This window comes from Corvus moneduloides, chromosome 1 (assembly GCF_009650955.1).
Source record: "Corvus moneduloides isolate bCorMon1 chromosome 1, bCorMon1.pri, whole genome shotgun sequence".
In the NCBI taxonomy this organism is placed as follows: domain Eukaryota; kingdom Metazoa; phylum Chordata; class Aves; order Passeriformes; family Corvidae; genus Corvus; species Corvus moneduloides.
Window position 1 is genome coordinate 65,738,857 of NC_045476.1, and position 17,225 is coordinate 65,756,081.

The 17,225-nt window shown below is 37.9% G+C and overlaps 1 protein-coding gene across 13 annotated transcripts in view; it reads left to right on the forward strand.

Moving 5' to 3' along the window:
- The window catches only part of CACNB2 (calcium voltage-gated channel auxiliary subunit beta 2), a 249,770-nt gene that overhangs the window by 116,484 nt on the left and 116,061 nt on the right, over positions 1–17,225 (forward strand). Inside the window, exon 1 of one of the 13 annotated variants that reach the window (XM_032113806.1) lies at positions 9,706–9,753. The exons of the other annotated variants lie outside the window; for them this stretch is intronic. Coding sequence (XP_031969697.1) covers positions 9,721–9,753 — 33 coding nt within the window. The 5' untranslated portion in view covers positions 9,706–9,720. Of the gene's footprint in view, positions 1–9,705; positions 9,754–17,225 lie in introns of those variants that run through there. 13 annotated transcript variants of the gene reach the window in all.

Here is a 17,225-nt window from a genome sequence, read left to right on the forward strand (position 1 = left end):
CAACACAGTCTGATAAAGAATGCTTCATCTCTGACTTCTGTGTGCTACTAACGAAACAAATACGTAACAATTGGGAATCCAGTCTACAAATTTGTTTTGGTTTCTAATATTTTAAGGAAGAAGTGTAAAAGATGAATGCCATGTTTATTTGCCATCCAGGAGCTAGCAAAGGGGTGTCCCTCCTCCGTCTCTGAGTCTCAGCTGCGGGGTGGGCAGAGGGTGTTGGGTGGGCAGAGCAGCGCTGAACAAGCTGCAGCCATGCATCAGATTCAAAATCGCTCCTGTAGTTAAATACACTCTTTTAGAAAATACTTGCATTTGATTCATTCTCTTTTCTTCCTTAATCCCCTCCCCTTCTTTTATTTCTGTTATGTAAGAAGCATAATTGTTTTTATAATTCACATTATTTCTTTTCACCTCTCTGCATCATGAGCTAATCCCAAAATATCTGTTATGTCCCAGAAATAGCAAATGGGAGTTTTGTGTTCTGTTTTGTTTTGGTGTTGTGTTTTTATTTCTCTTTTCTAGAAGCTTCTTTCTGCAGCCTCTTGTCTAAATGCTGCCCAGCAATCCTGTGTATTCCCCGGATCTGGGACACAAAATCATTCCCTTAATTCCTGTCTCTGATTACTTTCTGATTCTGACCACCGTCTGGAGCTGAAGCGCACAGATTTCATATGTTTGATTTGCTGTGCAACAGAAATCTTTTATCGGCCAACAATAAAAAATGAAAGAAAACCCCACACCCAAACCTCTTCCCTGCAGCTGTACAGGAGCGGGCACAGGCTTGGGGAGCCATGAAGTTTGAAATTCTCTGCAGATGATCCAAAGTGAATGTGTGATTTAATCTGTATTTTCTTATACTGATTTGAATATTTCGTGTGTCTAAAAGTTAATGAAATTTTGTGCGGAGAGGTGATGAGAAGGGAAGCAGTGGTGGTGGGTGGGTCTGTATCAGGGAAAATTTGTCTTAAAGAGGTTTATAGAAATAAACCCATTTGCAGAAAGATAAATATGTATTTTTCTTAATGGGTGTTATCAACAAATATAAACCTGTGTGTAAAATGCCTGGAAATGTGGTAAAATCTGTATGTAAAATGCCAAGATGTGTATATAACTCAGGTCTTAAACAAACACCAACTCCATTAAACCAATGAGGCATTTAAATGACCGTGCTGCATCCAACACAATTTTGTTTCATTTTTAAAATTCCCTTTCACATACATTCTCAAATCTTTATGGAAATAATTAACTTAGAAGTGAAAAAGTTAAGAAGGTTCAGAACAGAAATAAGCTGATATTAGCTGTGCTCAAATTTGACGGAAATTTTCAAAGCCTTTAAGAGATGTGAGATGCTCCATGAGCAGCTGATGGCCTGGCCCTGCCAGCTGGGGGAATGAGAGTCTGTCTTTTAAAAGAAAACTCTAGATCAGCAGGTGAGGATATAAAATAGAAATAATTGAGTTGGCTTAGAAACTATGGTGAAACAATCACCTGAAGGCATTTTAAAATACATTTGTGGCCATAACTGGGGTGTGGCTTTGCCTGTAGGAGTTTCTGAAGCTGTCTAACACTAAGACTGTTTCCGTAAGTGGGAGCTGACAAGCATAAGAAGTTTCCTGGCAAAGGAGCACAACTCTGTAGAGCTGTCAGAACAGTCCCTGGTGTGCCTTTGGCCAGGACTAGCTCGCAGACTTCCAGGCAGCTCTTCGGTGTCGCTTATTAGACAGCACAGGCCAGGTGGTAATTCTGTGGGACAATTTGGATTCAACCATCCTCTTTTGAAGGGGACGAGAGTTTAATACTATGGACTTGGCAACTCCAAGACAGTTGACTTTGGTTCAGGAGAATGGTCCAGGCATGTCAATGCATTAGACTCCACTAAGGGGAGCCAGGAGTACTGTCCCATGAGAGCAGCCACCAATTTTACTTCTGGGGCCCTGCAGTGATTGCCCTGCTAACTGCGAGGAGTGGACCAGGAGCCCAGTGAGCCAGGAGGAAAAGTCGTGATCTTTCTCCAGCCCTTCGAGGTACCTCCATGTTTATTAAGAACCATTTCCATTTCTTCCCTTTTATCAAAGATGGCATTTGCATTGCCAAGAGTACATTTTAGCAATCATTTGTAAGTCATTTTGTGCTTATTAACTCACATAGCAGTAGATGCTTTGAAAAATAATTTTCTTTTTTAGCTGAACAGCTGATCTGAAATGCAGTCAGTGGTATTGCACTGTCAAAAAATATTAAGACTCTTTGGACTCCATATTCTGCTTTTAAAAAATAGTACTTTCACAAATATATTCTGTGTTGAAAATGAAACTTTTCAAAACAAAGTAGTAGCCTTAGCTATACAGCAAATTTAAACAGGAAGTGCAGTGTCTACTGCAGCTTCTAGTTATAGGCAAAATTAGGTTCAAAAGTAGAGTATATCATGTCCTTGACTCATGGAGAATATTAAGGAAATAATCATGGGAAAAATGGACTGAATTATATTAGGGAGGAAAATAAAATAACACTTACCAGCTGAAGTCTCTATTTGCAGTGATAATGTAACTTCCAGGGCAGTTCCTGCTGTCTTGGGCTGTCCCTCAGCTGCCTAGAGTTCATGGTCAAAAGCACTGTTTAATGCAGTAGGGAAAAGTCCTTCCTATAGCCTGGGGCTTGACAGTACAAACATCTGTACTGACCTATGCAGTTTAGTGAAAATGCACAGCAGTTCCTTGTGCATTTTTTTCTCCTGTGTAGAGTAATATAAAGGGAGTGGTTGCACTTAGTATCACACGTTTGGGTTTGATGTTTCTGGGAAATTTGTGCGCTAACACAAGAGTTTGCGTTTTATTTTACCTGAGGGGAAGCTAAGTCCTTGATCACAAGAACAGAACTGGAGTTAAAAGAGAAAAACATAAAAGGAATGAAAAGGAAATTCTAAGTATATTTAACACCAACCTCCTTCCCTGGAAGACTTTGCAGAGGGATCTCTAAGCCCTCAAGGGGGCTTAGGGGCAGTTTAGCACCATGACGCTTCCTGGGAGTTATGTTTTATATCAGCCTTTAAGCTAACTTTGAAAGTTGGAGAACTTGGTGTGTATCTCCTTTTCTTCTGTTTCTTTCCCTCATCTATTAGTTTAGCACTTGACATAAAACATGCTGTACCAAATTAGATCAAAGATTTATTTAGCTGTTTGCAATATTAGCCATTAGCAGAAGTAGAGAGAAATATAAGCACAAAGCAAGTGTGCAGTGATATCCTTCCACATAACAGTTTATTGCCCATGAATACTGGCACAAAAACTGCAGCTGTGGTACTATTCCTAAGCTCTATTTAATGTGTGCTAACTGGCTCTCAATGGAATTGTATTCCAAGAATGTGTTGTGTCCACTCAGTTTTTGGGTCCAGTTCTGTCATTTCCTGTGTATGTTACTTACTCAACAGCAATATGGTTTCTGAATTTACACAGCAGATGGTTTTGATGGCTTAAGTTTTTTCTTGACAACTGATCTTTAGATCAAAATGCAAGAGGAGGGGATGCTCCTGCCTTAAGGGGTTTGCCTGCATTTAAATTCTGTTCTACCTATTAATTAGCACTTTTCTTCTACTTCAAAAAAGCTTTCTTCTTTTTTATTGTCATGTGAGTGAATGACAAATTTTCTTCATGTCTAATAAGATTCCTTACAAGAGGTTCTCTTCTTCTTGTGAGGTGCTTGGAGGTGAGGCACTGGTACTGGGAGCAGGAGGCTTTCTCTTACACACCAACCTTTGGTGCTACAGGCAACAAGACGTTTGCATGCTCCAGATTCGAATATTGAGGCGATACAAAGTCCCCTTTTGCCTGAATTCTGCCTGCTTAAAGTCTTATCTGAAAACTGGGAAAAAGGTTCCCTTCATTTTACTGTCCTTCTTATTGTGGAGATAAATTTTTGAAGCTATAGGTAATGCTCATGATGAGCTTCTCAGAAAATAAAAACCACAAGTTAATAACATGGGTTTCAGAACAATACAGGAAGCCTGGGGCCCAAATACTCAGGGGAAAAAAGAGCACAAAAATTATATATAAAGTAGTAGATCAGTAAACATTCATGTGTCTGAGTGCTGAAAAATGTCGGAGCTCCCTGGAAAAGAGAATATGATTATGTAGGTGAGGACAAGGGAATTAAATTAACGTTGACTAAATGCTTAATTGCTTTATTTTGCAGTCTAGTCTTCTGTCAAAGTAGGTTATGTGTGTAATATATTTTAGTTTAAGCTTGGTATGACTGTGGTTTTTATCATTCTTTCCCTGCTTAAAACAAAAAAATCCAAACTAAAGTGTTTGTTATTATTAAAAAGAGTAAGTTACCATTCTTTTTGCTTGTTAGAATTGTTTTCTTGAGCCTATTTACATGTCTTAATTGGCAAGTAATTGCTTTCCTAATCCAGATAAATAGTGTTGAAATGTGAATTGCAAAGCCCGGTACCTTTTAGATTCATGGGTGGAGGCTGCTGTTTGCGAAGGATCACTGAAAATTCTGCATTATCAGCCTAATAAACAATGATTTCTATCAGTACAGATAGATAATCTCAGATATTTGCAGGCTGTCGTATTCTGTGATAAATGGTTCTTCAATGGAGAACATGAAATAAATAGTGTGAATAATCCACTCCTATCCTGTTGATAGGAGTTGGGAAAATAATTTTAAAATTGCATATTTTTAGTCCTTATAATGAACTGTTGTACTGACCTATTTTTGATATAATCTTAGAAGCTGTAATCTGAAGACTGTTCTCTGATTCCCTGTAGATCAGTGCACCTTACTGGGTAGTAGCTCTGACTTATCCATTTATTTCAGCAAGATTTTTTTCTGTAGTAGTAATAATGAATTCTTTGCAAGGATTTAGTGATAATCCTGTTAACATTTTATTGTTTGTGCCATTACAAGGATGGATACAGATATCCTTGTGTGGTGTTTTTTATTGTCAGTAGGAAAAAAAGCAACTTAACAAGAATTTGTAATTGTTCTTAACTGGAAGAAAATTATGCTTCAGGAGAAAGTAAATTATAATAGTTCATCATACTTCTGCATTACATATAGCTTAATGGGCTGTTGTGTGGGGAGTTCTTACTATTTGATAGCAGTCCCTTCCAGACTTCACTGAGGAGCTGCTGATAGACAAATACACATTCACTCACATATTAACAATTGGTTTGTGTGGGCTCTGCAATGGTGCAGCGTGTCTTTTGTACTTGAATATTAGATTGCTTTCTTGGCTCCTGAGTAAGATCACAGATCGATCTGGAATTTGCACAGTATATCTAATACTTTTTATACTTTGCATAAAAATAAAGTAGGAGAAGAGTACTGACCCTGGGTCTTCTACTTTCCAGTAGTTCCAGCTGCGGCAGTACTGACCTGTTGTGCTTCTTATCCTCTGTGCAGATATGGATTAATTTCCAAAGCACCAAAGTTAAAAAAATGGCCACACCGGAATACATTGGGGGTGTATATCATACGAAATTACAGTATTTATTTCATTATTTTCTGGGAGAATATATATTAGCTGCTCCAAATTACACGTGTCTCTTAAACAAAAACTAATTTATACACACAGAAATTGTGTCTGCTGGAATTTGCATAGTTGAAATGGGCCCCAGATGTTGCAGTTATGTAAGGGCCTAATCTAAAGCCAACCAAAGAGAGCCTTATGGGCTTCAGATCACGCCAATAAGAACATTTTCAGAAGAATTAACATTGAAGGAGACTGCAGTAAGCTAACATTGTCTGTAGCTATTACAAATATAAAACTGAAATATATGGATGGAGGGATGTGCCTTTTTCACTGTGGATGGAATTAAATTTGTACTTCAGTGGGGAAAAATATGACATGAATGATTTTTAACAAAAAAACCCCTTTCATTTAAATGTTAAGCCCAACTGTATGTGTCTTAAAAACCATAATTTTTTCTGTTTGCTTAAGTATTTGTGGGGGAGTGGTTAATTAGTAATATTTTTAATGTGAGATACTTTTGAAGTAGATCTGTTTTCTGCTTTTGAACTGCTACAGGATTACATTACATAGCTATTGCTATCCATCACAAAATAGAATAGGGGCTGTCTTGTTGTGATAAATAAATGAGGGATTTTAATACCTTGACATCTTTTGGAAAGACTTTGAGTCTTCTAAAAGGGGAAAGCAAACTCTTCTGAAGCTGACTCTGGCCAGGTGAGAAGAGCTGATAACATGTCACTTATAGGAAGGGCAAAGGGATAAATATTCACCTTCAGCTAGGAAAAGAGAACAGCTTGGGTTGTAGTTAACTTAACCTGAGCTCTTTGTATGGGATACTTGAATACCTAGAGGGCCAGCTGAAGCAGCTCAGAAACAAGAAGTTATGTTTTGAGAAATTTTGTAAGACTGATGAGATACTTGATAGCTGAATAAAAGCAAATGTGATATCTGAGATAACTGGAGAAAAGCAAATACATTATCTGCCTTTAAAATGGGAAGGAAAGGCAAAACTGAAAAATTTTCATATATATATATGTATTAGATATGCAGATTTACAGGTTGCTATGCATTATCTGTTCATGCATATACCCATCAGCAAATGTCAGATAACATAATTCATAATGAGGCAAAATGACAATAAATTGCCTTAATTTGTTTGCCATATGCTAAGCATGCCCACATGTCCACACATGGATCAGCTGATGCACAATAACTTGGTGATGAGAAAAATTACTCATATGTTTTAAGGTTTTTAGCACTTCTGAGTTACTGACTGTGTGATCTCTTAACAACTCATTTTTGATCTGGTTTACCAACAGGAACTTGTATAGACTGACATCCATCTTGCTTTGTTACACAAAAAGACAAAACCAAAGCAGCTTAAACATTTACAAGCAAGCTTCTATTAGTATGTTACTGAGTATTTAGTTAATCAGTACTTCTGTTTTCTCATGTGCTTAATCCCATTTATTGTCCAAACATAGTAAAATTTCATAAAGTTGTGTTTAAAATTGAGACTTCTGATGAAATCACAGTGTAAATACAGAGTACTAAGATTTAAAGTTCAGGCTACTTCTCCATTAGAACTATACAGGATTAAAGAATGAATCAAAACATTAATCTCTGAATTAATTGTGTTCCTGTTCTCTTAGTAAAGATGTGTTTTTCTGTGAGGGGTTGAAGGTCTTTGTTCTAAGGCACCTTAATTTGTCAGGTTACACAGCAGATACCTTTTAACAGATCTGGTACTTCTTAGGTGATGATTCACCATCTTGGGCAAAAAAGGGCGAAGTTGTCTAGCACTTACTGTATACTAGTTCCATGCTGTTTGCTGCTCAGAAGTTAAAAAAAAAATTAAAAAGGAAGAAAAAGAGGTGTTTATTCTGTTACTGGAAGATTTAGGGAGCTTTTGAAACTATGACTGGTACTGGCAAATTTTTCTATTGCTGTTTCTACATTTTAAATTATCTCATTACTGCATTTTCTACTACAAAGTTCTTTTGTTTCGATATTGTGATACAAAATTTGCCATGATGACAGTGTGGTCTTGCAAGCTTAGTGTCAGTATTCTGTAAAATCTGCTGAAGGGCAGAAAATAAGCCTCTGCAACGAGAGCTGCTCCGTCCTAATTGCGATATTCCAGCTGAGACTGTGACCGTGTATTCTTCAGAGTAGTTCTGATTTGCCTCAAGATATTTGTGTCCGACACCATGTGTTAAACTTTTTAAGGATAATAACTTTGCTAAAAAGCTTGCTCAGTAATTTTACTGTTAACCCCCCAACATTGTTAATACAGTATTGCATCAGAAATTGCGATACTTCTCACAGCCTTCTAAAATTGTATTCGCTGAAGTTTACTGTTTGCTTCCCTGGAAACCAGTAGCTGTTTCAACATTTTGAGTTTAATACCCAGCCTAGAAGTGCGCTATGGAAGTCAAAATAAGTTATGCAAGAGGTTGTCAATGTTCTGTGTATTTTTCTTTGCTCAGTCTATTTCAGGTAGATGGAAATGTCTATTTCATGAGAAATAAGGGCAAGGTTTCTACTTATTTAATTCTCTTTTGGCATCCAAAGTGGACCTAACATGAATACTGAATTCAGAAACCATGGTAAAATTTTAAGAATCCTGCATTCTCATAGTCCCCTTAAAAAAAAACCAACCAAAAAAACCACTGCAAAAAACAACCACCTGATCAAGTATTAACCAAACGTCATTTCTTGTTTCAGTGAGATAGAATGATTAACAGTATTGTATACAGATAATATAAATAAGAAATTACATTTTAAGAGGATAACTTTATATTGATCAATCTTGGTACACCTTAAAAGTGGCTGTGTGAAAAAATGTGTAGGAACCAGTTCATGTAAATGGAAGCCAGTCTGAAGTCTCTGTTTAAAAGGAAAACAAAATATCTGGTTTAATACTTATTGTGAGACATAGGTATGGTCTGCCCTTCTCTCTCCAAGTAGTGTCGACTTTACGGAGTCTACAAAGTCAGTATTAAGAGCTTGGCTTTTGAAAATAGACAATATTTTCAGCTCTCATGGACTAGAGGCTGGACTTTGTGGGCCTTTGCTTGCCTCGCATGCCTATTACAGACCAGTCTTGAGGCATAGGCAGAGGAGAAGGTTGCCCAGCTCACTGAGCAGCTGGAGCCAAAACAATGTTTGTCCTTGTTGCTACTCTGGGGAGTCACTGCCTTGGCATTCATTATCTCAGTGGTAACAGAGGGGGAAAGTGGCTTCTCTGGAGCTCTTTTTCTGTTCCTATCATTCCTTGCCTGTTGCTGCCTGCTCCTTTCTCCTCTTTACTACACCTCTAGGAGCCTCGGACCAATGCAAGCATGTATCTTTAGTGCTTAATTACATTTAACCTATGCTTTTATTTTAAGCCAGTTGACCTTAATCTTGCAAATTCTTAAACTCATTAGGGCCAATAATATAATGCATGTAGGTTTTCCTGATTATTTCAGTTGACTGGCTAATATATAGAAGTATTGCCATGATGAAATGTCTAGTGAGAGTTTTTTAGGATGGTAGTTTATATAAAAATCATGATTAAGGTTCATTTATATGTATCTTCTACTATAACAGGTCTTCTACCTTAGATATAGTCAAGGAGAATTTTCCTTTTACAAAGAAAATTTCCAACTTAAATTGATATTTACAGTTTGAAATTCCAGCATAATATCTCTGTGGGTGGGGGAGAACAAAAAAAGATCTGTATCCAGAAGCATCAATAAATTGATTATGTGGTGTTTATGCTCAGATGCCTCTCCTGTTTCTGGCTGCATAGCAGTTGTGTGTTACCAGGGGGCCATGCATGTTGCAAGCCATACTTCTGAGATGAATGAAGTGTGATGTTACTCCAGGAAGTGTGCAGGCTTCATCCTTACAGCGGCTGTCGTCACCGTGAGCACAGAGCCCTCCCACTCCTCCTTGGTAATTGATGGTGACGGGCTCTCTGCTGAGCTGTCCCTAACATAGGGACTGAATCAGATCAACAGCTGAGAGAAATCGCCAGTAAACAGCCTTGCTCCGTACAGACAAAAGCTGGGCCCTGTAAACCAGGCCTTGGAAGTACAGGTATTTCCAGTAATGGTCAGTGCGGGCTGATTCACTGAAGTTTTCGCTGGTGAGCTGCTTTGCGGCGGAGGTTTTGCTCCTGTGAGAAGTGTTGCTGCTGCTGGAAGGGCTGGCCTGCTTGGAGTGAGGCTGACGTGCTTGACAGACGCCTGATGTCTCCTCAAACTAAGCACATTGCTCCTGGGGTAAGCATATGTGGCAGGAGTGCAGGCCAGATGCTCGGGGAGCCCTTTAATTTTACAATGTAGAGGCTGGCTTGCAAGTGAACTTAATTACAGTTCAAATGTTTCACTTTGTTCTCATTTAGCCAAGCTGAAATGTTTTGGAGAAATGTGCCAGCCTTTTTGTGGAAGTCCAAACCATACATTTGAGCTTCCTTTTTTGAAACATACTAACTTGACTTACAGTTTGGAAAAACTGTAAAAAAAATGAGTTGAGAGGGAGGGAAAGCAGGTGGCTGCTGCTGAGGGCTTCTGTCTCTAAACCTATTAAAGTACTTCGAAGTGGCTTGCTGTTTGTTCTGTGATTTTGGGGATTGTGCTAAATTGTTTTCTTCTCAATATGAAAGCAATGGGACTCTCTGCTGGCAGTAGCTTGAAGTACATTCTCTCTACAGACACAAACGTTATACTCTCTGTTGTTTTTGTTTGGGTTAGGTTGTAACACATTCCTGAGTTTTGGTTTGGCAGCATTTGACCAGATATGTGTATCCTGGGGCCAGGGACTTTTAGTAGAAGACATCCCACTACAGCTGTGCTGTGAAATGAAATTTAACTAGATGACAAATGCTATTTTTAAAGTTCTAATGGATGTGCTTTTTCTTTTTACATTGTATAGAATAAAGGATAGAGATTAAAATAAAATTAACACAAACATAAATTTAAGCTGAATGTTTGGCTTAAGCTTGCTCCTTTCTATAATGTTTATGAGAGATTTCAATAAAGTTGCAGTAAAAGAACAGTAGCATGACAGTAGCTTTCCAGAGTTATTTTGAGAGAGCATTGAGAACACATTTTGAGAGGCCATTGTCTTGTGTAACAGCTGCTCTAGAGTTTTTTTCTACAAGGAAATCAGGTTTGGATCATTGCTATTCCTGGGTTATTTAGGGATCGCCACATAGAAAACTGATTAATTATTGCTAATATCCATTCTGTTCTCCTCTTATGGACAACTTATCTTTATGAACAGCTTCTTTTTATTCCAATTAGACTATGCTCTTATGTTTGTGGGGGAGGTAATGCAACAGTGGGTCTGACAGGAAGTGTGCCACGAAGCAGGAATGGGTACAACTACTATATACAATTCCACTGGACTAATTTTCATCATCGATGTTCAGGATAGTAGAAATCAGCTACTAATAGAATCACAGAACCATTTAGCTTGGAAAAGACCCTTTCAGTCATCAAGTTCAACCATAGCTGTAGCTGCCTTTAGTCATTTCTTATCTAATTAATGTAGTAAAAAGCTTAAGTCTTTCTGTTTTAATTTATAGACAAGCAATTATTAGGAGTTCTGATGAATAATATGTTTTGGGGTTCTCTGACAGTCCCAATATAAGTAGGGGGAAAATGGAACATAGCTTTTTTGGCAGGGGGAAGGTTGTTGTAAAATAAATAAAAATCAAATTGGAAAATATTGTTTTCATAAAGAGAAGCAATCTGATGTTGAAACTTAACAGAACTAATGTACATGTTTCCATGCAGCATTTTCATGCTTCTGTCTGCTGGTTGTCAAATAATGTCCTCAAGGAGAAGCTGTGTTTATCTGATCTATCTAGGAAAATGAAGCTTTTCCCTCATATCACATCACAAAGAAGTCCAAGTTCTATTTTAGCATGATAATAGAGGCCCTGTTAGATGGAGGAAGAACTTATTGTTTGACGGGGTAAGGGGGTCACAGGGAGTGGTGCTGTGGATGTACAGCTCTTGTGAACTGAGGAGAAGCAAAAGATATGTGAAGTGAAACACAGATAGAAAGGAATAAAAGGGATTCAGCCATGTACATGGATTTCTCAACATTTGGCCAACCCTCCTTTCAAAGTGATAGTTTATGACTATTATGTTCATGTTTTCTCAGTTTTTACGCTAGTCTCCAGATACGTCATGAGGGAAAGACTATTTAGCTTTGCTAATGTTAATTTTGGCTGCAGTCACTTCTTGTTCAGAAGCATTTTTCAGGAAGCTGTGTTTGCAAATTAGCCTTATTTTTAGCAGTACTAGTTCTCAGACATCATCTAATTGAAAAAATGATTGTTTAAGTATCTAGGAGGAAAGTAATTGGAAAGATTAAAGAAGAGATACACCTTGAGAACTTTCATATTGTTGGCATGAATAATTAAGTACATTTATTATTGATGACAGTCCTTGAATGGCAGTTGTTGCATCCAAAGTAGATTCAAATTGTATAATTGACTAGAACTTCAGGTAATTGTTTTATGGGTACGTTTTTCCAAATTGCCAGATTTCAGGATGTCCCTTGGAACAAATTGACCCCTGATGTATTCAAGTTAATTAAAATGTTACAGGAGGATAAAATGAAAGAATACTTACTGCAAAACCACTGATACATTTTCACCACCAACACAGTCATTGTAACATAGAAATTCTGAAGTACGGAAACATTAGTAACTGCCAGAAAGTATAAGGACATTTTGTCCTTTCCTCACTCTTTATGCAGAGAAGTGGCACCCTGCCTTTTTCCAATTTACCCAAATTTACCTGAATTTGTGTTTTTAGCATCAGTGAAATATATATTTGCTGCTGATATTTTTTATTCCATTTTCAAATAGCAGTGAACAAGCCTAGGAATTCATAAACTTGAAAGGGCAAATTCTGCTATTTTCTCCCCAGTATCCCTGGTGGGATCCCTGGGATCCCTTGTGGAGCTGCCACAAAAAAAAAGGCTGTAAAAGGACAGGAGGTAAAGTGCCTTGAAACTTCAATTGCATTCAAGCAGAGTGCCATCCACATAAATTAACTTGGAAAACAGATGAACCCGTGTGGGTTAACCAGTGGTCGTTAAAAAAAGAAAACTTAGAGGCACTCAAAACATTAGTAGCTGAACAATTGGCTAAAGGAAATATAGTTCCAACTAACAGCCCATGGAACACACCCGTGTTTGTAATACAAAAACCGGGAAAGAACAAATATAGGCTACTCCAAGATCTTAGAGAAGTTAATAAGGTTATTGAAGACATGGGATCCCTTCAACCAGGTATGCCATCACCTTCAATGCTCCCACAACATTGGCATTTAGCTGTTCTTGACATTAAAGATTGCTTCTTTCATATTCCACTCCACCCTGCAGATGCCCCCCGATTTGCATTTTCTGTACCATCTCTTAATCGTGAAACTCCCATGGAACGTTATCATTGGCTTGTGCTTCCCCAAGGTATGAAAAATTCCCCAACTCTCTGCCAAGAGTATATTGCTAAAATTCTATCTCTCATCCATGTAATGCAGGACATTCAGATATCCATTTTATAGGCTATTAAACCACTGTCGTGCTTTATTTCAATATTTGTACTTTTTTTTTTTTTCTGTGGGCCAAAATACAGAAGATGTCAGAATTTTGAAAATAGATTGTCTAATTACATATGAATATATAAATTTTTGCAATATTTTAATTACTGATCCCTAAAGTCCTTTGTTATAAGTACAAATTTTTTTAAAAAAAATTTTTACAAATGTTTTTGCACCACTGGTGCTGTATGAACACAACTCAAAAGCCTGTGGTTTATACTGTACTTGTAACTGCTTAATAAGAGCAACCAATGTTCTGTGACAATGATGATTTGAAAATTTTCTGACTGACAGATTAAATGTTTGCATTGCTGCTCATGGCATCAGCTTATATTTAAACAAGCTGCTGAGTATTAAAGCGTGCGGACAGTCTTTGTATAACAGCTCTGATTTTTTAGGTGTATTTCCTAAGACAAGATTTATGCAATCCCACTTTCCATCTGTTAGTTGTGCTTCTCAGGAACTTCAGTGGCCGATTTAAACCAGTCTTGCAGAGGTCTCAGAAGTACTGAGTGATTATAGCAGAACTTCTTGGGGGCTGGAGGAGCTGTTAAAGCCATTTCCTCAGCGTGCCAGTGTGGGAGATGGAGAGCACTCTCCGGCCTCCTCTGGCATCCAGAAGGCAGCATCCATCCAGCTAAGGAGCACAGCCTAACTCTGCAACAGATCAAACAAACACTCTTGTTCAGCTCACAGAAAGGGAAGTTTGGGGAGGGGAGGGGAGCTGAGGGTACAGAGCATGTGGTGTGTAGGGAAAATGAGAGAGAGCTGAAGGTATTGTGGAGGTGTGTGTGGGAACCCAAGCTTCATTACTTCTGCTGTCACTAAACAACTTTTCTTTTCTTCAGCTCATTTATGATACATTGCATTTTGCAGTATTTTACTAGGTATAAACATCTATTTTTTTTCTGAATGTTTTGCAGCTGCAAATCTCAGGTTGATGATTTATAATATTCATCTCTTAAAAATCATTAGCTGGCTAGTTAATGGTATTGGTAGAGTATTAGTATCAGAAGAAAATGTAATTTTAAAGCTCTGCTAGTAATTCTAGATATAAAAGCTAAATTTCACTTTGAGTAAGCTCATGCTGACCAAAGGATTCCTGTAGAAAGACTGGCTTACAGATGCAGTAATTGTAATTTGGTGTCTTCTTGGTTTGACAAAGTCCTCAGTCAAGTATGTATTATCATTTCTGTGCAATTCCCACAGCCTTATAAATACACAGTTCAGCAGCTCTCTTCATCAGGATAGAGTTTCCTCATCAGGATAGAGTTTCCTTGAAAATCTCCGTGACCAAAACATGCTTGGGCTTTACAATTTTCTCTCTTATTAAAAGCCTTAGAATTGGGGGTGGATGAAAAGGCCTTTGAAGGTCCCTTCCAAAACAAAATATTCTATGATTCGTGATTTTGCTTATTGGTTTAAGCAACATTAAGCGACTGATACTGGTTTGAAAGGTTCTGGTTGGTTTTCTTCGTGTCACATTTGCATAAACTTTATCATTCTTGTAAATGATAAAGTAGTTTTGATGAGCTAACAATGAAACAAGTATTTTCAAACCAAAATATTATTTGAAAGTCATCTCTTTAATATTTTCTCACTAGAAACTTTTAATGAAAATACATACGAGAGTTTGGTAAAAGTAATGTTTGAAGTTTTAAAATACTGCTTTTCTGCAATATTTCCAGTTTGGCTTGGAAACAGGGTCAATTTGGTGTGTAAGAAACAGGCTAATGCTTGATTACATAATAGTTTGAATAGCTGATGCTATGGTGGAATGCTGGAAAATGTGCTTTCAAACTAAGCACTTTGATAACTTCCTGCAAAATTCAGAGTAAATCAGTGAGTTCCCAGGACATCATGATATTTTCTGTCTGAATGTTTTCTTTTACGAACGTGGGATCAGGTTCTATCACTGTGATTTCGCGTGGATCTCCCAGTTTCACTAGAACTTGTGTAGACATAGACAAAGCAACAAGCATCATCATGGCAGAAGTATTTTATTTTAGGAGAAGTTTAAGGTGTGAAAACTAAACTGCGGGAGAGAATCATTTCCTTCTTAAATTTTAAAAGCAACTTTCTGCATTGATGCTGGTTTAGTGTAAATCCATTTTTCTGTTCATGTCATGGACAACACAATATACAACTTAGGTTCAGTTTTATGAGTTTAGGAGAGGAGAAATTCCTGCCTCTTGGAATTCAAAATGTCTTTTTATAGGTTGCTACCATATTAAGATTATGGATTTGATTAGAATTTTTATATTATTGACTTTTTTCAACATGTTGAATCAGATGTCTAGCAAATTTTTTGTACGTAGGAGGAGCTTCTCAGTGACTTAAGAAATCCTCATCCAATGCACATTAGTATCATAGATTTGAACCTATAAAAGGTAGTGGGGAACGACTTGTGAAACACAGGAACAGGTTCACCTTTAAAACTCTTACCAGGGTGTAGAAAGTGGCTGAATGCCTTGCCTGGAGTATGAGAGTCCTGCAGTCTCGGACAGAAGGAGAGCCCCACACAGAAATGCAGTTTGAGATATGCTCTTTGCTTTGATGCATGAGCCTTCAGTGCTGTCAGCTTTGGGGGAACCAGGCTGTTCAGAGCATTCTTTTTATGAACACCAATTGGAAATTGTGGCAAGAGGGAGGGGAAAAAAATGTGCAAAACAGAAAAATGCAATTGAAAAATCATATTTTTACATTTTACAGTTATATCTAGATTATAGCTAAGAAAAAAGAATTGTGTTTTCAATGTAGAAGACCTTTGCACCTTCTTACTCTCTGCCAAGTATTCACCTTCTTACTGTCTGCTAACAAGATCCTGCTAATTTGAGTGGACAAGGAAGATTGACTGAAAGTACCTTACCTTCACGAAGCATCTCATCAGGGCAGTTCTGAACATGTTGTTGTAACAGGTTGCATTAATTCTCTGTAAGGAGCAACTCACTGCACTTATTTAATCCCTTGCATTGCAAACTGCTGTCTCTGCTTAGCTGACATGCTGGTTCCTCTGGCCCTGTTTTACTTGTTTTACTGAGAGTTCCTAGCCAGGGTTACACATCTGGCTCCCTGCTCATTAAACTGAAGTACATTTCTGTTGTGCCAGCGTGACACCCAGCCTCATAGGTGAGAGAGCCGTTACAGCAGCACATATGCTGCCTAAATTCCACTTAATTCCTATTTTGAGCTCTGAAGTGAGTCCCAAGAGATACACAGTCCTTTCTGCAGAGACAAGTTTTCCAGCTTTCACATTTCACCAGAATTCATTTCACTGGAGCTTGTTAAATTGCACAAGCTATTCCATCAAAAATTAAACATAATTAGGCCAGATTTTAGGATTGCAAAAATCTGTGACCATCAGAAATGTTAGAGGTTTCAAAAACATTAAAAATGAGAAATGGGAACTGAGATTTGAAGGACCAACGAGGCCAAAGAAACCACAACGTTTGGTGATAATCAATAATTTAAATTGATGGAATTGTGGAGTGATGTCTTGTGCCAAAAATGCATAAACAAAGGCAAAGTGAGCCATATAACTCCTGTGGCCTGCTGTTGTGGCTCTCCTGGTTAGATGCATTTTATTTTCTGGAATGAAAACAGAATTTGGAGGTATCCATAGCTCAAGCACTTCTATAAATGTGATTTTGAGATATGGTTGGTCATTTTAAAAACCAAAACCATTTTAAAGGCACAGGGGCTCAGTCTGTTCCTCGGTGAACTATCAGTTACTAAGTTAATGTCCTGAGTATGGGATTGCACAGCAATTGTCCCAGAGGACAACCTGTAAGTTGGATCACAGCTTTCAGGATGTGGATGTGGCCAGAGGGTAATATTCCTACTAATCTGGAGTAGCTCCTGTGAACAGCTATGAGCCAAAGTTACTCCTCAGTCTCCAGGTCTGGGCAATCAGCATCTGGCCATGATGGAGCTGCCCATGGCACTTGAAACATTTCAGTGCCCCCAGAGGCAGAGTGCCGAGTGTGAGAAGTGAAAGCCTTTCACTGAGATTGAAACCCTCTGTTTATTTAATGTTGCATTCACGTAGGGGTAACACTATAGAGTTAAATCAGTAACTTTTTAGTGGAAATATGTATTTTTTAAGGAAAAGTAGTCAGCACAAGCTGTTTTTAAAG